This window comes from Salvelinus fontinalis, chromosome 42, assembly GCF_029448725.1.
Source record: "Salvelinus fontinalis isolate EN_2023a chromosome 42, ASM2944872v1, whole genome shotgun sequence".
Lineage (NCBI taxonomy): Eukaryota > Metazoa > Chordata > Actinopteri > Salmoniformes > Salmonidae > Salvelinus > Salvelinus fontinalis.
Window position 1 is genome coordinate 23,846,006 of NC_074706.1, and position 20,791 is coordinate 23,866,796.

General features: G+C 41.9%; 2 protein-coding genes across 3 annotated transcripts in view; both read right to left on the reverse strand.

Moving 5' to 3' along the window:
• Nucleotides 1-2,655, reverse strand: part of LOC129841216 (zinc finger protein 8-like) — a 28,523-nt gene extending 25,868 nt beyond the window's left edge. Inside the window, exon 1 of one of the 2 annotated variants that reach the window (XM_055909378.1) lies at nucleotides 1,214-2,655. In XM_055909378.1, coding sequence (XP_055765353.1) covers nucleotides 1,214-1,253 — 40 coding nt within the window. In that variant the 5' untranslated portion in view covers nucleotides 1,254-2,655. Of the gene's footprint in view, nucleotides 1-823 lie in introns of both variants that reach the window. The other variant, XM_055909377.1, reaches the window with a different exon arrangement.
• A 96-nt stretch (nucleotides 2,656-2,751) lies between these two features.
• Nucleotides 2,752-20,429, reverse strand: LOC129841214 (zinc finger protein with KRAB and SCAN domains 1-like). Its single transcript, XM_055909375.1, has 7 exons — nucleotides 19,911-20,429; nucleotides 17,621-17,751; nucleotides 17,257-17,424; nucleotides 12,152-12,316; nucleotides 7,460-7,571; nucleotides 6,029-6,138; nucleotides 2,752-5,262 (listed from the first exon to the last, which is right to left on the reverse strand). Exons 1-7 carry the CDS (start codon nucleotides 20,191-20,193, stop codon nucleotides 4,327-4,329), a joined length of 1,905 nt encoding a protein of 634 aa, XP_055765350.1. The 5' UTR covers nucleotides 20,194-20,429; the 3' UTR covers nucleotides 2,752-4,326.
• Between the last annotated feature and the right edge of the window lie 362 nt (nucleotides 20,430-20,791).

Below are 20,791 nucleotides of genomic sequence, written 5' to 3' on the forward strand. Positions count from 1 at the left end.
TTCTTGCAAAGATATTGTAGACTCAGGCCAGGTGGACATATTTAATGACTATATAAATGTATCAGAAAAAGTCCAATTAAAAGGTCAATTCAATACGGAGACCAACTTTGTGATGGTTCTCAATGGAGATTCTTTTAGATGTGATCACACCATGTTCATTGTATTTATGAAAACTACACCCATACAGTGTACAGTACCATTGTCACCTACTGACCTTTCTTGATATTGCTGGTTGTAAGTACGAATACCTGCATACATACTGGACTGGTAAGGAGCACTGCTATAACTATTATTAGTAGTAGAATTGTAATGATTTAAACATTTGAACAAGTTGGGAAAACCCTTCAGTTAACTACTGTACCTATCAATTATCCAGTTGTAGGAATTATGGTTCCTCAATATACATTTAACAACGTATGCTATGTGTTACAGCACTACTTTTGGTGTCCCCCTCAGGAATTGCTCTTGAGAAAATTTAATGTAATTGTCCCCTCCAAGGTTGATCTCAGATTTTCGCCCCTGCATGTATCACATTGTTTTCGTTGAGTAAATAATAGGAAATGCAGTAAATCAAGAATCCGGATAGAATATGATTGTGTCTTTGCGCAAGATAGCGAAGTAATCATACTATCCAAAAACTGACTAAGACCCAATTCTGGGTAGCACATCTTAACACATGTGCAGAGGGGAACGGGGCGACATAAAATGAGCTATATACAAGCATTTCGCTACACCTGCAATAACATCTAAATATGTGTGTGACCAATACAATTTTATATTAACGGCAACATGCCACGCAGCCTCAGGCTTCTGCAAAATGTACCTCTTGCCATTCCTCTGTATCCGTCAAGGATCTTGACACTACTGGGACGACTGGCGAGGACGCGCTCTCGTATTGTCCTCTCTGCACGCTCCCGTGCCACCTTCAGTTCCTGTAGCTGTAGTTTCCTCCGCAATCCCCTGTTTTCTTTCTGGCTTTGAGTTATTTCTAAACGAAAAACGGCATAGTCGTCGTCTACGAGTTTACAGATCTCTGACACTGCTGCATTCGCTAGCACCTCCATGATGGAGGCTATTTGAGTGTGAAAACCCATACAGTTAGCCATTGTTAGATGTATCTAGGTAACGCAATTTTTTTTTTTGGGGGGGGGGGGGGTAACGCTAGTTAGCTGCTATCAACCAGGTCCCGTCTCCAATATGAATTAAATACTACCTGGTGTAAGTACGTGATGCTGTGCCGTTAAATGAGTCATATGGTTCAGTTCCTTGGTGTTAATAAATGTCTAAACAATAAAAACGATTACGAGGAAACTGTTCTCGGTACCGTTGAGAAACGGTTGTGACTAGATGGAGTACAGCTACGGACGAGATGTACCATTGAACTACCGCGAGAGTCGGAGTCGGATATCGCTTCGATTTGTAGGCCTAAACCCTGAAATAAGCTACCTCTGGTTCTTTCAGGCGTCTCTATGGGAAAACTGAATGGGGAAAGGATAGGGTCCGAAAATGAACTACGATGTATCAGCGACCAGATACAATATAACCAAGCCAATTTGCCCTGCTAAATGCCAATACAGCCTAAATGTGGTATTTTCAAATAAACTCCCTATTGACCACCCGTTATCTGCACATTGCTCTCCTCCTGCCTCTAGCTGCTTTTGCCATAGCAAAAGTGATATCCGACCACTGACGTATAAGAATTAACCGATTTATCAGGCTTCAAAACGTACATCCAAACTCTCGCAGTAGTTCAATGGTAAATATCGTCCGTAGCTGTACCTCGTTTAGTAACAACCCTATGAAGGGTTGGTAATCTAGATGAGATCCAGTTTTTGTCAAATGAAGATCAAAATATATTTTTTGTTAATTTTAGTTAACCCCAACCCCTTTCCTAATCTTAACCTAATTATCCTAACCTGCTACAAAATGTCAAAATCTGACTTTAATTTGACAAAAGCTGGATCCCTTCTAGCCCTGAACACGAAACAGGCAAGAATAACTAAGTACTTCTGGCTCACAGAGTTTAGGAATCCTTCTATGGTATTGTGGTGGTCGGCAAACAATTGTAGGAAAGGGGGAAAAACTAAAATCACCCAAAAACCCAGAGGCAGCTTGGCCATCTGCCAAATGGGCTAGAGAATTTTTTTGTTGGGTGGGCTGGTCAAAATTTACACACACAACTTATTGTTTTATTTTTCTATATACAAAAAGAGTAAGATGACATTTGCAGTGGCCCATGGGCCTTTATTAATGATTTTTGCTAATCTATAATGAGCCATTGGCTGATCAGTGGGCAATGGATGGACCTATCAGGATGGGCCGGCCCTTTTTTCTGATAGGCTGAGCTGAGTTCACACAAACACACATTCAAAGTCAAAATTCATGACAATGGCTGGATTAGGATGCATATCAAAATATCATGAACTCATACATTCCTGCTTGGACTTGTTATGTATGAGTATATGATATTTTGATGTGCAACCTAATCCAGTGATTGTCATGAATTTTGGGTTGACAAATTGACTATATTTGCTATATTGTCAATTATGGTGACCAGATTTTGGAAATACAATTTTGAAATGTGTTTTTTTTGCACTATGAATGACCTGATTAGATGGTAACTCATGATTTGGATATTTGGGTTCGACCATATCATGGGCTGGTGCTACCAACTGTAAAAGTCTGAGAGTTTCCTATTTTCCACTACAACTTTACTTCTCATTTCCTTTCTTTTTCACCAGTGTAACCCACTCACAAAATTATTTCTCATTTATTAACAGATTTGATCACCTATTTTTTTTGTACATAAAGGAACAGGTATCACCTGATTGCCAAATAATGTTGGGGGGAGGGGGTGTTATAAAGGTGTTATAACAAAAGAGGGACATTATATTTGTTATGAATAGAACATAGCCAAAACCAAAGTCTGAGGGGAAATATAGTGTTACACTTTAATGACAGTGTTTTGGCTATGGGTAAATCCATTTGAATTCAATGACTTTTTGATGGCACCCATTTTGATTTGAACAAAAACCATGGTATAAGTGCTCAGAAAGTAACTTTTTGGATCTGAATACCAAAAAATTCAGGAGATAAAGGTCCTCAAAGTTGACCCATTTTGCATATCCCACCATACCATGAGACATCCATGACTTCATCACTAGAAAAGATAAACGGTTGGGATTTATATTTAAAAAAAATTACAAACAGGGTTGTCAAACTATTTAATGATTTCTGGAGATTTATTTTATATATATTTTTTAATTAAGTATTGTAACGACCCTGGGTTTATAAGCGCGGAAATCGACTCTGCCGCTTGAGCATGCTTTTGCGGCACAGTCGATAGCGCGCCGGACCTCGGGCTAGGAGGTCGAGGGTTCGAGACCTGCTCCCTGCCTGTTTTATTACATTGGTGTCAGAAGTGGGATCGATAGGGTCGTTACAGTATTAATAAAACGTTTTTAAAAAGTCAATTATCTAAATCTGTAATCAGATTTTTTTCATATTCGCATATGCTGTATCTTAGCCTGTTTGACATAATCTAAGGTGTTTGTGTTGTGCCCGCCATCAGTTGAGACAAAACATGCTCTTGAATACAGGGTGGGTGTCATGTTTTGGATGATAAATGTACAAACATTTCAAATTTCAAATGGTACCACAAAGATGGTTGGAGGTCCACACATCCGAGAATGTTGACTTGAATGTGAATATCTGTTGTTTCAAATTATACTGCCAATCCTCCACAGGAAACCTATTGAAATAAAGATAATATAATAGACATGACCCTTTAAATTGACATTAAACTGTGGGTGGACCCAAGGTCATTGTTGTGGTAGTTATTAGAAGTAAAAATGTCAATTCAATAAAAATGTAAATTACAGCGGTCTGAAGGAATAGGTCCGTTCTATGAGTTATATTTCTATGATTGAAATGACACCCACCCTGTATTCAAGAGCATGTTGTGGCTCAACTGATGGCGGGGCACAACACAAACCTCATATAATGTGAAATAGGGTCCAAGCTGCAACATTGGAGTTTACGTGTCACTTTCTGACAACTTCTTCCATGGGCAAACATGTATGGAAAGTTTTGTTTAAATCATAACGGATGCTGTCAAAAAGTGAGTGAATTCAAAATGGATTTACTGTGTCAGCACACCAAACAACAAGTCTGTACCATGTGAGAATGTGAGGGTACCCAGATGCTCAACTGAGGGACTTAGTAATCCAAAAAACCCTCTCTCTATGACACTTCACATGATGACTATAATATGTCAGCTAAAGAATTGCTCCCAGACATCCCCTGTGTATATCTCAAGCCACAGTGCTACGATTTCTCCCCATTGTGGACACTCCTATGTTTGATAAGGTTACTCTGGAAGGAGAAGCTCTTGTAACATAGTTTGCACTTGAAGGGCCTCTCCTTGGTGTGAACGGTCTGGTGCTGCTTGATATATTTCGTCTTAGCGAAGCGCTTCCCACATGTGGGGCAGGCATACGGCTTTTCAGCATCCGTCCTAATGCTCGGCCTCCCACGTTGTGACCCAATGACACCAGAGGAGGTAGAAGCAGGAGCCACCACCGTCAGGTGGTTAGTCTTTGAGCTCCCTCCTTGACCTCTAGCCATTGTTTGGGTGTTGTTGGGATTGTGTGCTGTGTTATAGGCTAGGTACCTCTCGTGGTGACCGCCCATCCTGGCCCTGTCTGTATTGGTTGGGTAACCATGAGGTAACTGAGGAAGGCTAGACCCAGGCCCAGGCTTTCTATGAACCCAGTCACTAGTCATTAGACAAGACCCTGAAGGAGAAGACAGACTTCCTGATAGACTACCACCAGGGGGGTCTCCCACCACTCTCTGTGATGGCTGAAGTGCAGGGTGACCTGCTCTATTCATCATGGATACTGTGGTGTTTGTATCATAGGAACAGGAGGGTCTATCTCTATTAGCCCCAGGCCCTGCTACATCCCTGCACTGAGACTGTGAAGAGAAGGGTCTGGGCTGCGGACTGGATCCCTGACTGGAGCCTCTCTGATGACCACCAGGACTGAGGTTGTTCAGTCCACCTGTCCACTGGTTGTGTTCTGCGTGGTGCTGGAGTCTCTGTCCCTCGTGGTTCGGTCCTGGTTCTGACTCCGGAAGGAAGAGCGATGGCTCCTGATCCAGGGTTCTGATCCGGGGCCAGGGTTTGTGACCAGCCGCTTCAGAGGTCCAGTCTCCCCCGCCAGCAACACCAGATTTCAGCAGGTCCTCATGGACTGCACACTGCAAACAACGATTGTAAAGACAAGCATAAAAGTTTATATAACAAACTCTTTGCTGTACACACAGAAACATGACATCATATTATAAACTGTTTACCACAGTCAAGCCCATCTCTAACACTGTGATACAAGTACCTAACAATATGGAGCCATTGGAGTTTACTATAAAAAATGTCCTTATATGTTGATTCAATAATTAAGTATAATGTTTTGGTTTGACTGCGATAAGGGAAAGTCTGTGCCTGAAATACATTTTTTTGAAAGTCAGTCAGCACAGAGTCGATTTTGTATTTCATTTGAACAAAATGGTCATACACTCACATAACATGAAGTACAGTACTTTTATTGCACAAAGCGATGTGGGAAGAATAATATTTTTTCTCACTATGGTAACACTTTACCTTTTCTGTAAATTTGGTACCCTCGCTTTGATAAAATGAATTTTAGAATATTTTAGAGAAGGTTCAACATTACACACAGCTTCACTATTTCCTTTCAAGTAAACATGAATTAAGGCACTATCATTTCCTCATTATAAAACACCAGCATCAAACACCATGATAAGGTTGTCACTCTTCATCAGTGAAGCATTTTTACAGACACCATCACACCAACCATGACAATATCATGTACTCTGCCTCATCATACACACTCTTTCCTCAGTTCACCTCGTCCAGGTTCCTACTACATCACACAGCCTCTCTCCCGTGTGAACCTTCAGGTGCATCTTCAGCTGGTAAAAAATAAATGGATTGCCATCCACTGACCTCCAATATGTTGCCTCTGGTGTCATCGCCCGGGGCCTTGGCTGCACCCATCTGGGTCTGGGAATCCAAGATGGCCGCCCAGTCTCCTCTGTTAGCCTCCAGCCAACAACCTGCAGGAAGAGGTTAGAAAATAGACTTTAGAAACATGGCATACTTATGAACTTTTGCTTAGACTAGCTTTAATAAAAAAAAAATAATAATAATAATTTTTCCCCTTTTCTCCCCAATTTTCGTGGTATCCAATCTCTAGTAATCTCTATCTCTATGCGTCCTCCGAAGCACAACCCAACCAAGCCGCACTGCTTCTTAAAACAGCGCGCCTCCAACCCGGAAGCCAGCCGCACCATGTGTTGGAGGAAACACAGTGCACCCGGCCCCCTTGGTTAGCGCGCACTGCGCCCGGCCCGCCACAGGAGTCGCAGGAGCGCGATGAGACAAGGATATCCCTACCGGCCAAACCCTCCCTAACCCGGACGACGCTAGGCCAATTGTGCGTCGCCCCACGGACCTCCCGGTCGCGGCCGGCTGCGACAGAGCCTGGGCGCGAACCCAGAGACTCTGGTGGCGCAGCTAGCACTGCGATGCAGTGCCCTAGACCACTGCGCCACCCGGGAGGCCCAGACTAGCTTTAAACCATCAGTCTAAAATGGCTAGCTGCTAGCGTTTCTCAAAGTGCAACCTGGCCAAATAAGCCACGATGCTGTGGACGGCCAGCTGAGCATATAATTATATCCGGTAACAAAATAACAAATTCAACCCATCAGAGCCCTCAAGCGGTAGAGCCACCATCCATTCGCATTTGTTCAACAGGTCAATTTGGCCAACTGCTTGGTTCAATTTGTTACCCATGGTCTAAGCGGAGTAGTGGCGTCATACACTAAAGTGGTCTACCCCAGATGTTGGCATATGGTGGCTGTGAGTTCAAATCCAATTCAGGTCAAAATTATTTTTAAAGAGAAAACCCTCCACTGCTGGTCGTCAAGTGAAATAGTGCAAATGTGACGAATTAGCCGAAGATGCTTTAGGGTCATTCCACCTCAAGAAGCACAAGAAAGAGGATTTTGACACCCACCATCTCAGATTGTTCTGAAATTGTTTTTGTTGTTCGAAATAGATAAGATTAGCATTCCTGCAACATTATTTGCTTGAAATATAATTTCCTCTCTGAGAATTGATTGCACCCAACTTGTCCATTCTAATTTATAGGATTCAAATATTGTTCAACAAACTTTTTCAAAAAATAATTTAGACACGAGGAATCTAAAGAAATTGTCAAATGCCACCCATGAACCCTCCACACCAATTCCACTCCAGTGAATTTGGTGACCCCCCCCCCCTCCTTTTAGATACATTGGTCTTTGAAGTTGTTAGGTTTATGTCCATTCCTACATCCTGATTACTGTATGTAGGTTATATGTATTTCTCCCTTACCTTGTTCCCCCATCTTTAGTCCACTCAGCAGGTCAATGCTCTCTGGTTCATCTTCTATTGTCTCCTCTTTAACCAGCAGCAGATCAGGCTTCCCATCCTCCATGTCTACTGACTGTAAGAGATACAGAGTGAGAGGATGTTGGATTAAGAAATTCGCTAGGAGTACAATTCAAACGTTTTAGTTGATTTGATACTATGGAAACGTTCAATTTTATTATTTGACACTCATTCGTGGTTTGATCATTGAAAAACATGGGCTGTGTCCGAATGACCATATTTGCATCCTAAATAGTAAGCTGTTTGAGTTTATGAAAAAAGAAAAGTTTAATAGTATGCGACGTTTTGAAAATCGAGTATACTTTAAATGCCTGGATGTAATAACGCTATTGTTATTTTACTGCTGCTGTTTAATTATTTGTACATTTTATTTTCTACTTAAGAAAAATAAGTTTAACTTCTTAAAGCATTGTTGATTAAGGGCTTGTAAGTAAGCATTTAACTGTATTTTAAAAAATTACAAAATAATTCACCTTTATTTAACCAAATAGGCCAGTTGAGAACAAGTTCTCATTTACAACAGCGACCTGGCCAAGATAAAGCAAAGCAGTGCGACAAAAACAATAACACAGAGTTACACATGGGATAAACAAACGTACAGTCAATAAATAAAACAATAGAAAAATCTATGTACAGTGTGTGCAAATGTAGTAAGATTAGGGAGGTAAGGCAATAAATAGGCCATAGAAGGGAAATAATTACAATTTAGCATTAACACTGGAGTGATAGATGTGCAGATGATGATGTGCAAGTAGGGATACTGGGGTGCAAAAGAGAGAAAAAAGAACAATATGGGGATGAGGTAGTTGGGTGTGCTATTTACAGATGGGGTGTGTACAGGTACAGTGATCGGTAAGCTGTTCTGACAGCTGATGCTTAAAGTTAGAGAGCTTCAGTGATTTTTGCAATTTGTTCCAGTCATTGGCAGCAATAGAATTGGAAGGAAAGGTGGCCAAAGAAGGTGTGGTCTTTGGGAATGACCAGTGAAATATACCTGCTGGAGCGCGTGCTATGGGTGGGTGTTGCTATGGTGACCAATGAGCTGAGATAAGACGGGGCTTTACCTAGCAAAGACTTATAGATGACCTGGAGCCAGTGGGTTTGGCGACAAATGTAGCGAGGGCCAGCCAACGAGAGCATACAGGTCGCAGTGGTGGGTATATATGGGGCTTTGGTGACAAAACGGATGGACCTGTGATAGACTACATCCAATTTGCTGAGTAGAGTGTTGGAGGCTATTTTGTAAATGACATCGACGAAGTCAAGGATCGGTAGGATAGTCAGTTTTACGAGAGTATGTTTGGCAGCATGAGTGAAGGAGGCTTTGTTGTGAAATAGGAAGCCGATTCTAGATTTAACTTCTTATGGCTGGGGGCAGTATTGAGTAGCTTGGATGAATAAGGTGCCCAGAGTAAACTGCCTGCTACTCAGGCCCAGAAGCTAAGATATGCATATTATTAGTAGATTTGGATAGAAAACACTCTGAAGTTTCTAAAACTGTTTGAATGATGTCTGTGTATAACAGAACTCATATGGCAGGCATAAACCTGAGAAAAAATCCAACCAGGAAGTGGGAAATCTGAGGTTTGTAGGTTTTCAAGTCTTTGCCTATCCAATATACAGTGTCTATGGGGTCATACACTTCCTAAGGCTTCCACTAGATGTCAACAGTCTTTAGAACCTTGTTTCAGGCTTCTACTGTGAAGGAGGAGAGAATAAGAGCTGATTGAGTAAGAGGTCTGGCAGAAGGCCATGAGCTCAGTCAGGCGCGCGCCCGTGAGAGCTAGCTGCGTTCCCTTTCATTTCTAAAGACAAAGGAATTCTCCGGTTGAAACATTATTGAAGATTAATGATAAAAACATCCTAAAGATTGATTCTATACATCGTTTGACATGTTTCTACGAACTGTAATGGAATTTTTTTACTTTTCGTCTGGCCTGCCTGTCGTGAATTTGGATTTGTGAACTAAACGCGCGAACAAAAAGGAGGTATTTGGACATAAATTATGGACTTTAACGAACAAAACAAAAATGTATTGTGGAACTCGGATTCCTGGGAGTGCATTCTGATGAAGATCATCAAAGGTAAGTGAATATTTATAATGCTATTTCTGACTTCTGTTGACTCCACAACATGGCGGATATCTGTATGGCTTGTTTTGGTCTGTACTCAGATTATAGCATGGTGCGCTTTTTCGGTAAAGCTTTTTTGAAATCTGACACAGCGGTTGCATTAAGGAGAAGTTTATCTAAAGTTCCATGCATAACACTTGGATCTTTTATCAATGTTTATTATGAGTATTTCTGTAAATTGATGTGGCTCTGCAAAATCACTGGATGTTTTGGAAGCAAGGTTAGTGATTAATTCTATCTATATTTCTGCTTTTTGTGACTCTTCTCTTTGGCTGGAAAAATGGCTGTGTTTTTCTGTGACTAGGTACTGACCTAACATAATCAGATGGTGTGCTTTCATCGTAAGGCCTTTTTGAAATCGGACACTGTGGTGGGATTAACAACAAGTTTATCTTTAAAATGGTGTAAAATACTAAAAGGAATTTTAATTATGAGATTTCTGTTGTTTGAATTTGGCGCCCTGCACTTTCACTGTTGTCATATCGATGCATAATGTGATCTGGAAGGAGAGTTTACAGTTAACCAGACACCTAGGTATTTGTAGTTGTCCACATATTCTAAATCAGAACCTTCCAGAGTAGTGATGCTAGTCGGGCGGGCGGGTGCGGGCAGAAATCGGTTGAAGTGCATGCATTTAGTTTTACTAGCATTTAAAAGCAGTTGGAGGCCACGGAACGAGTGTTGTATGGCATTGAAGCTCATTTGAAGGTTTGTTAGCCCAGTGTCCAAAGAAGGGCCAGATGTATACAGAATGGTGTCATCTGCGTAGAGGTGGATCAGAGAATCACCAGCAGCAAGAGCGACATCATTGATGTATACAGAGAAAAGAGTCGGCCCGAGAATTGAACTCTATGGCACCCCCATTGAGACTGCCAGAGGTCTGGACAACAGGCCCTCCAATTTGACACACTGAACTATATCTGAGAAGTAGTTGGTGAACCAGGCGAGGCAGTCATTTGAGAAACCAAGGCTATTGAGTCTGCCGATAAGAATGCGGTGATTGACAGAGTCAAAAGACTTGGCCAGGTCGATGAAGACGGCTGCACAGTACTGTCTTTTATCGATGGCGGTTATACTTACTGACTTTATTGTCCCCATGGGGAAATTTTGTTGCAGTGTCATGTACACATTTAAAGTGGCGTTTAAATACAAAACAAAATTGACAATACAACTTTCATAACAGTTACATACCAATATACATATATTTTTAAATAATAAATAAAGAAATAAAGACTAGCCTGCTGGCCTTACGGAGTCGATAGGAACATTAGCCCGAGCTATTTAGGAGGGATATCACACCTGGCCCAAATGATTGTCTAGTTCTGTTTTTCCTGCTGAGGGGTGCCCTATACCTGCGCCCAGAGGGGAGTAGTTCAAAGTCCAGGTACAGGGGGTGGCTTGGGTCTGAAATTATTTTGTGAGCCTTACGGAGGGCCCTGACCTTAAAGATCTCATCCAGGCCTGACTGTTTGACTCCAAGTACCTTGCTTGCTGTGGTAATAATTCTTCTCATCATATTTCTCTGGCTGACAGTGGCATTGTCAAACCAACAAACAATACATCGTTTAGGACCTTGAGCGTGGCTGAGGCGCACCCATGACCAGCTCGGAAACCAGATTGCATAGTGGAGAAGGTACGGTGGGATTCAAATGGTCGGTGATCTGTTTGTTAACTTGGCTTTCGGAGATTTAGGAAGGCAGGATGGATATAGGTCTATAACAGTTTGGGTCTGGAGTGTCTCCCCCTTTGAAGAGGGGGATGACCGCAGCAGCTTTCCAATCTTTGGGGATCTCAGACGATACGAAAGAGAGGTTGAACAGGCTAGTAATAGGGGTTGCAACAATTTCAGCAGGTGATTTTAAAAAGAGAGGGTCCAGATTGTCTAGCCTAGCTGATTTGTAGGGATCCACATTTTGCAGCTCTTTCAGAACACTAGCTGTCTGGATTTGGGTAAAGGAGAAGCAGTTGGGGACTTGGGCAAGTTTCTGTGGGGGGTGCAGAGCTGTTGGCCGGGGTAGGGGTAGGCAGGTGGAAAACTTGGCCAGCCGTAGAAAAATGCTTATTGAAATTATCGAACATTTATCGGTGGTGACAGTGTTTCCTAGCCTCAGTGCAGTGGGAAGCTGGGAGGAGGTGCTCTTATTCTCCATGGACTTTACAGTGTCCCAAAACGTTTTGGAATTAGTGCTACAGGATGCAAATTTCTGTTTGAAAGAGCTAGCCTTAGCTTTCCTAACTGACTGTGTATATTGGTTCCTGACTTCCCTGAAAAGTTGCATATGGTCTACACCATTTGTATTCAGCGCATGTGACAAATAAAATTTAATTTGATACTCTTTTTGGCTTTGACAACAGCTGATAAATTAGATATAGGGATGCGCTAACAAAATCAACTAATAACAGGAAAAAAAGACAGGCAAAACTGATCCTAAATCAGCACTCCTACTCTGAGAGGCTTTGTGGATACTAATACCATTCAGACAGTAGTTTACAGTTGGCTCACCTCAGTGATACTGTGTGTGTTCCTGTGCTGCTCAGCTGGTTCCTCTGTGGGTTCAGGAGGAGGTGTAGTCTGGTTGTCCTCTATGACCATGGTCCCCTTAGGGTTCCCCAGACCCTCCTCACACCCCTCCTCCTTCACCAGCAGCACCTCCAGACCCCCCTCCTCCTGGAAGAGAGAGGTGATACAGATTACATAGACATACACTCCATCAGATACGTACAGTACACACTAAAAATGCAGAGATAATAAACACACTTTAAACATGGAGTGTTTACCCATCTCCACTACATGAGTCATGTACTGTAGTTACAGAATAACTTCATTGTTGTTAAACCCATCATGGTGGACATAAATGATGAGGATGTGGGTAAATAAGAGTCAGCTATGATAAGTCAAAGGTCATCATCAGACAAACCCGACTAAATTATTTTGAAGTATACTTTTTTTTCTCTTCGTTTTTTTCAACCACCCCTCCCCTAATTGCAGTAAACGAATGGACAACTTCCAGCTTATACATACTATATACATTTTACGGACATAGTATATTTTACATTATTTCTCTTTCTCTATTTTGGGCCCACCCTTCAGCTACCCTCAACCCCTCCCATCTATCCCCGAAGACCATCCCGTTTTGATTTCTAATTGCCATATATTTTTCAACTGTGCTGTGCTGTTTAACCAAAGTTCTGAACCTTTCTATTCTCATTGTTTCTACAATTGTAAATTAAAGATGACCATTTTTGCTAAGAGTATTATTATATTATTGATCGATTGACTATGACTTTTCAAAATCACCCAGCAGTGCTATATGCAAAGTTAGCGCCAGGTAAATGTAGCAATTCTTCAGCCATTCCTGAACCTGCAACCAAAAACAAGCTACATATGGGCAGTACCAAAACAAGTGATCTAATGATTCTGTCCCTTCGCAGCAAAATCTGCAGAGCTAGGATGGTTGTATCCCCCATATATACAGTGCATTTGTAAAGTATTCAGACTCTTTCCCTTTTTCCCAATTTTGTTATCTTACAGCCTTATTTTAAAATTGATTAAATTAATATTTTTCCTCATCAATCTACACAGAATACTCCAAGGACAAAGCGAAAAAAAATAAATAAACTGAAATACCTTATTATTGGAGTCCACCTGTGGTAAATTCAATTAATTGGACATGATTTGGAAAGGCACACCTGTCTATAAGGTCCCACAGTTGACAGTGCATGTCAGAGCAAAAACCTAGCCATGAGGTGAGGTCGAAGGAATTATCCGTAGAGCTCCGAGACAGGATTGTGTTGAGGCACAGATTTGGGGAAGGGTACCAGCATTGAAGGTCCCCAAGAACACAGTGGCCTCCATCATTCTTAAATGGAAGAAGTTTGGAACCACCAAGACTCTTCCTAGAACTGGCCGTCCGGCCGAACTGAGCAATTGGGGGAGAAGGACCTTGGTCAGGGAGGTGACCGAGAACCCGATGGTCACTCAGAGAGAAGCAGAGTTCATCTGTGGAGATGGGAGAACCTTCCAGAAGGACAACAATTTCTGCAGCACTCCACCAATCAGGCCTTTATGGTAGAGTGGCCAGACGGAAGCCACTCCGCAGTAAAAGTCACATGACAGCCCGCTTGGAGTTTGCCAAAAGGCACCTAAAGGACTCTCAGACCATGAGAAACAAGATTCTCTGGTCTGATGAAACCAAGATTGAACTTTTTGGCCTGAGTGACAAGCATCACGTCTGGAGGAAACCTTGCACCATCCCACCACCAGTGAAGCATGGTGGTGGCAGCATCATGCTGGGGACGTATTCAGCGGCAGAGACTGGGAGACTAGTCAGGATCGAGGGAAAGATGAACAGAGGAAAGTACGGAGATCTTTCATGAAGACTTGCTCCAGAGCGCTCAGGACCTCAGACTGGGGCGAAGGTTCACCTTCCAACAGGACAATGCAGGAGTGGCTTCCGGACAAGTCTACGAATGTCCTTGAGTGGCCCAGCCAGAGCCCTGACTTGAACCCCATCTCTGGAGAGACCTGAAAATAGCTGTACAGCGACGCTCCCCATCCAACCTGACAGGGCTTGAGAGGATCTGCAAAGAAGAATGGGAGGAACTCCCCAAATAAAGGTGCGCCAAACTTTTAGTCATACCCAAGAAGACGAGGCTGTAATCGCTGCAAAAGGTGCTTCAACAAAGTACTGAGTAAAGGCTCTGAATACTTATGTAAATGTAATATTTCCGTTTTTTTTTTTTTTTAATACATTTGATGAACTTTCAAAAAAACTGTTTTTGCTTTGTCATTATGGGGTATTGCGTGTAGAATGGTGAGGAGAAAAAAATATTTACACCATTTTAGAATAAGGCTGTAACATAAAATGTGGAAAAAGTCAAGGGGTCTGAATACTTTGAATGCACTGTAGATAGAAAGATAGATATATAGATATACTCACTGTGCATAACATTCTATTGGTTGCAAGAATCTTGTATAATAATAAAAAATTGAAAGACTCAATGTTTTGAATCAAGCGTAGTTGAAACCACGTGCCATGGAATCGGTACATCGAAAATCTCTTCAACTATTTTGCAACCTGTATGGTGCATCTGGTCCTAAAATGAAACGGGTATACTTTTATTTATCACAATTTTCTTTAACCAATTTTGGTCTTTAATGCAGGTCTGACAGACAAATTTGTTATCTTCTCCCCCTTTCACTTGCCTCATTCATTTTTGCAGTAATGCTGCAGTTGGTTGTAATTTTGGATAGAGCAGACATTTCCATATTTTTGTAAACTGCATGTATTTTTGTAAACTGCAAATAACTCTACCAGTCCTATTTATGATATAATTTGCAAAGATGACTGTTTTTGTGTGTTTTTTTTAAAAATCAATTAGTATATTTGAGTTTAAACATAATGTGTTGTAATATTTGTTCTGTCTTTTCTGGTGGATTAAACTGAAATGGTAACCAGCTTTCTATGGCTCGTTTTAAAAAGAGTGATATTTTGAAGATTATTTAATTTTCAAACAACCGAAAGTGAGGTTATAATCTGAATAAAGGGAATAAGGTCATTCTTGAACACGGAGCGAACCATATTGGATTTATGTATAGCTTTTGCATGACTGAAGCCTTTACTTAGAGGTCCAGTACTTTAATATTTTATTATTTCTGCCCTCCGAATTCATTATATAAATAGGCCTGTTCAATTGTGTATATGGTGTGTATATGTGTAGGTATATTTAGTTTATATTGGTTATAAAGTGCTGTTGTGTGATTTATATGATCAGAAGTGATGTATATTAAAGGAAGTCTCAATGAAAGTCTTAGAATGAAAAGTCAAATGTTTTGTTTATTAAACAAGCAAGTTTTAACTAGACCATATAAAAACCACGCATACACACATCTCAACTACAAATCTGAATGAACTTGATAAACTGCATTCATTTTCTCATTAAAAGTGTATTTGGAAAAAAATAAGTAGTTAAATATAAGTGATGAAACAGGTATTTGTGATCATTCTATAGCCCCTCCCAGCTTGATTTAGTTTAATTTGAGGGACCTAGGAATTTTGTTTTGAAGCTAATTTCCTGCAGTTCTACATAGCTTAACAAAGACTCATTACATCTTTTAGGTAGGCTATTTAATGATAATAATAATAAAAATGAATGGATAAGGAAAATAAATGATAGACCAGATTTCCAAATGTTATTCTGCTACCAAATGTTTTATAATAATAATAATTTATATGAACATTCAATTTTATTATACATATTATATTTTACAGAAAGTGAATTGATCAATTGATAGCGAGAGTCACACATTGTATAAGATTACTTCCCAAGCAAAGTCAAATTTCTTTGACTCCTCGACTTTAGAAGGTTGTAGCTAAGCTTCTGAATGTCAGGCTTATATATATGCCTTAAATATCCCACAATGTCTGGGCCTTGCACTTCAATGCTCTTTGTTGTTGCGGAAATTGACTGCTGTTTACTGCTGTTTACTTTGTGCATCTATGTCATTTCACTGAGTCTACCTTTAATGCAGGGTTTGATGTTAACATCAGAAGCTATTGAGTGGAATGGTTACTTTCTATGTTATAGAGTGGAATGGTTTTTCTGCTGGTGTATCCTGAGGTATCTCCTCTCTGAGAACCTCTTCCCGCAGTGCGTACAGGCAAATGGCCTCTCTCCGGTGTGGACCTTCAGGTGCATCTTCAGCTGGTGCTGACGGGAGAACCTCTTCTCACATTGGGTACAGCTGAAGGGTTTCTCCCCTGTGTGGACTCTTTGATGCCTCTTCAGGGTGCCAGCCTCAGCGAAGCACATGTGACACTGGGTACAGCTGAAGGGTTTCACCCCTGTGTGGACCCTCTGGTGGATCTCTACCTTCTGGGGGCAGCTGAAGCCTTTGTTACAGAACACGCAGAGGAACCGCTTCTCTTTACCAGATTCTGATCCCCCTCCCTGAGCCTGGGGTCTAGCCCTGTCGTTTGAGTTCAATACCTGATCGAAAAAAACGCGGCCTTGTGAATCGGAAGGCCCCATCGACGTGGACACTGGGTCGCGATCCCTGAACGCGTGTAAAGGGGAGTGGGTCGCAACATTTGGATTTGTCTCTATGATTTCCCTATAATCTAAGAAATCTCTGCCCTGTGAGTGTCCGTCTCCTAGGTGACTATCTGCATTCCATGTGGGAGGAGCGTTGCCCTCCAATTTCACAGTCAATTCATTTACAACCATAACCTCCCCTTTCTTATCTAGGCACCCATCAGAGTATAGACTACTACTGTATTGGTTCCAGTCCCCTGTAGACAGATCAGTCTGTGTCTCTAAACCCAAGGGCATGTTGCTAGGGTCCATCTCTGTAGTGTAAGAGCAAGACAGGTCATCACCACCAGTGTCTAATGCATCACCATCTCCATGGGAATAAACTGTCCTCTGGCTCTGTTGAAATACCGGTAAATACTCTGAACCAGGAGCAGGAGGACAGCCCAGTGTCCCCAACCCCAGTTTATCTGGGTCTGATCTGTGGTCAGATCCTGTGTGTAAGAGCCCGTGTGTTACAGTTAAAGTCTTGGTGTCTGTCTCTGACTTGAGAACGGCGTTCGCCGTTCCACTGACCTCCATGATGCTGCTTCGGGTCCTGGGCTGCGCTGAGGCGGTGGTACGGTCCTCCGTGGCCACAGGGGGTACTCCAGCCAGTCCAGTCTGGATGTCACTGCTGTGCCGTGTGTCCTCCTCTCCTTCAGAACTCTCCAGTTTGACCCCAGGATCTGCAGCCTCTGTATCCTGACACAAGAAGAGGGGAGGTTATTACCAGTACATGAGTAGAATTGGAAAACAATGTCATAGGGAAGTCTCACAAACTCCCCTGTGGCAGATAAATAAGGATGTAAGCAAGTGAATAGCTGAGGGGAGCCTTTCTGAAATAAACGGGCCACATTTAATGTACTGTCATTTTTTTATGTTACACTATGACACTAACCTCTATCACAATAACATGCTGGGTTGAGGCTCCACTCCCCTCATCAACAGTGATTGGTTGGTCATCGCTCCATGTATTGTGTCCCGCTGGTTTCACAAAGCTCTTGTGGCCCCCATTGAGATTTCCTTCACCTGAGAAAGTGATTGGGGGAAAATATGCTTTTAGGTTAGCTACTGTCTTTTCAACGGTATAGACCCCATTCTGTGATTTCAAACATTGCTGCACCAGGGCTATGTGCAGAATTTGGTTGCAGAAGATGGGGAAGTTCTCATAGAACGTCAGCAACAACAGTTGCTTATGAATGCATTTCACACTACTGTACTTTTGGATTTAATTGGATTTTAAGGCTTGCGTGAATGTCCTGCTAGATAATGTTTATCATCATCGCAAATCAACTGCATTACACTTAAAAATTATGGCTATTTCGGCTAACTTTGCTACAGCCTACAGTGCATTCTGAAAGTATTCAGACCCCTTAACTTTGTCCACATTGTAACGTTACAGCATTATTCTAAAATGCATTAAATCGTTTTTTCCCTCATCAATCTACACACAATACCACATAATGACAAAGCAAAAACAGATTTTTTTGATAATTTATATTTTAAAAATATCACATTTACATAAATATTCAGACTTTTTACTCAGTACTTTGTTGAAGCACCTTTGGCAGCGATTACAGGCTGAAGTCTTCTTGGGTATGACGCAACAAGCTTGGCACACCTGTACTTGGGGAGTTTCTCCCATTCTTCTCTGCAGATCCCCTCAAGCTCGGTCAGCTTGGATGGGAAGCACAGCTATTTTCATGTCTCTCCAGAGACCGCGATCTGGCTGGGCCACTCAAAGACATTGAGAGACTTGTCCCGAAGCAACTCCTGCATTGTCTTGGCTGTGTGCTTAGGGTTGTTGTCCTGTTGGAAGGTGAACCTTTGCCCCAATCTGAGGCCCTGAGCGCTCTGGAGCAGTTTTTCATCAAGGATCTCTCAGTACTTTGCTCCGTTCATCTTTCCCTCGATCCTGACTAGTCTCTATGTCCTTGCCGCTGAAAACATCCCCACAGCATGACGCTGCCACCACCATGCTTCACTGTAGGGATGGTGCCAGGTTTCCTCCAGATGTGGTGCCACCACCACCATTTAGGCCAAGGAGTTCAATCTTGGTTTCATCAGACCAGAGAATCTTTAGGTGCCTTTTGGCAAACCCCAAGTGGGCTGTCATGTGCCTTTTACTGAGGAGTAGCTTCCGTCTGGCCACTCTACCATAAAGGCCTGATTGGTGGAGTGCTGCAGAGTTGGTTGTTCTTCTGGAAGGTTCTCCAATCTCCACAGAGGAACTCCGGAGCTCTGTCAGAGTGACCTTCGGGTTCTTGGTCAACTCCCTGACCAAGGCCTTTCTCCCACGATTGCTCAATTTTACCGGGAAGCCAGCTCTAGGAAGTCTTGGTGGTTCCAAACTTCTTCCATTTAAGAATGATGGAGGCCACTGTGTTCTTGGGGACCTTCAATGCTGCAGACATGTTTTGGTACCCTTCCCCAGATCTGTGCCTCGAAACAATCGTGTCTCAGAGCTCTACGGACAATTCCTTCGACCTCATGACTTGGTTTTTTGCTCTGACATTTACTGTCAACTGTGGGACCTTTCCATATCATGTCCAATCAATTTGAATTTACCACTGTTGGACTCCAATCAAATTGTAGAAACATTTCAAGGATGATCAATGGAAACAGGATGCAGCGTAATTTCGAGTCTCAAGGCAAAGGGTCTGAATACTTTTTGCTTTGTCATTATGGGGTATTTTGAGCAGATTGAGTGAAAAATGATTTAATACATTTCAGAGTAAGGCTGTAACGTAACAAAATGTGGAAAAAGTCAAGGGGTCTGAATACTTTCCAAATGCACTGTATGTCAATGAGCGTTAGCATTCTAGCTAACAGCTGCATCCAAAATAGGTATTTGGCACACAAAAAAGACCACAACCAAATATAATCTTAGTGACTATTCAAGTAATATTCAAAACATTTTACGTGTATGACAAACCAAAAATGTGTGGCTCTGGTTACAACAACCTATGATTTGATTCTTCGGGGCCCTGACTGACGACTGGGTGACCTGCTCTCATTCTGCAATCTACATCCAAAAGTAGCGCTCACCTGGTCAGAATACCTGTACGATATTGTGTCTGCACAACATAGCTAGCTAAGTAATCAGGGAAATTATTTCATACTATCCAAAAACTAACCAAGACCCAAATCTGAACACATGTGCAGAGGGGAATGGTGCGAAATTGTACCTCTTGCCATTCCTCTGTATCGGTCGAGGATCTTGACACTACTGGGACGACTGGCGACGACGCGATCTCGCATTGTCCTCTCTGCGCGCTCCCGTGCCATCTTCAGTTCCAGTAACTGTAGTTTCCTCCGCAATGCCCTGTTATCATTCTGGCTTTGAGAAATTTCCAAACGAAAGACTGCATAGTCGTCGTCTACGAGTTTACAAATATCTGCCACGGCAGCATTCGCAAGCACCTCCATGATGGAGGCTATTTGAGTGTGAAAAACCATACAGTTAGCCATTGTTAGCTAACGTTAGCAGCTAGCTAGCGTTACCTAGATGACATCTATCAATAAAGTCCTGTCTACAACGCGAATTAAAGACTACATGGGGTAAGAGTGTGGTGCTGTGCTGTTAAATGGTCCATATTCTGAGTTATATGGTGTTGATAAACGTCTAAATAACCTAATTAAAAACGCTAAAGTGGAAATGTTTCTTGGTCGTTGACATTGTTTACTTCCGTTTACACTGAAGAGAAAGGATGTTGTTCTTCTTCGAGGAGGTTTAACGCGGTTGGCATCCAATATATGTTGCATTACCGCCATCTATTAGACTGGAGTACAACTACCTTATACTTTGCTTGAAAAATAAATAAACAAATACCCTACTATCTAACACTACACTCACAAAAAAAGAACACCACCCTACTCCAATATTTAAATCTATTTAGTCCTACCTCATGCTAACAACCTGAAAGGATGGGACATCACCACTCAACAAACCCTGTAACTCTTCTGATGTCAAGTCTCGCACACCCAAATACCTCTCTGCCCAACCTCAATTTTCTGCGACTTATGTTCCATCCCTGCAGTACAGTCGATAACCATTGCTATAAATGAT

Excerpts from the sequence above, each read along its gene's own strand:
- LOC129841214 (XM_055909375.1), bottom strand. The coding sequence starts at position 20,193 with ATGGCTAACTGTATGGTTTTTCACACTCAAATAGCCTCCATCATGGAG. Across the intron at positions 12,317-17,256 it reads CCCGAAGCAGCATCATGGAG|GAGGAGGGGGGTCTGGAGGT; the intron begins GTCAGTGGAACG and ends TCTCTCTTCCAG. Across the intron at positions 7,572-12,151 it reads ACACACACAGTATCACTGAG|TCAGTAGACATGGAGGATGG; the intron begins GTGAGCCAACTG and ends TATCTCTTACAG.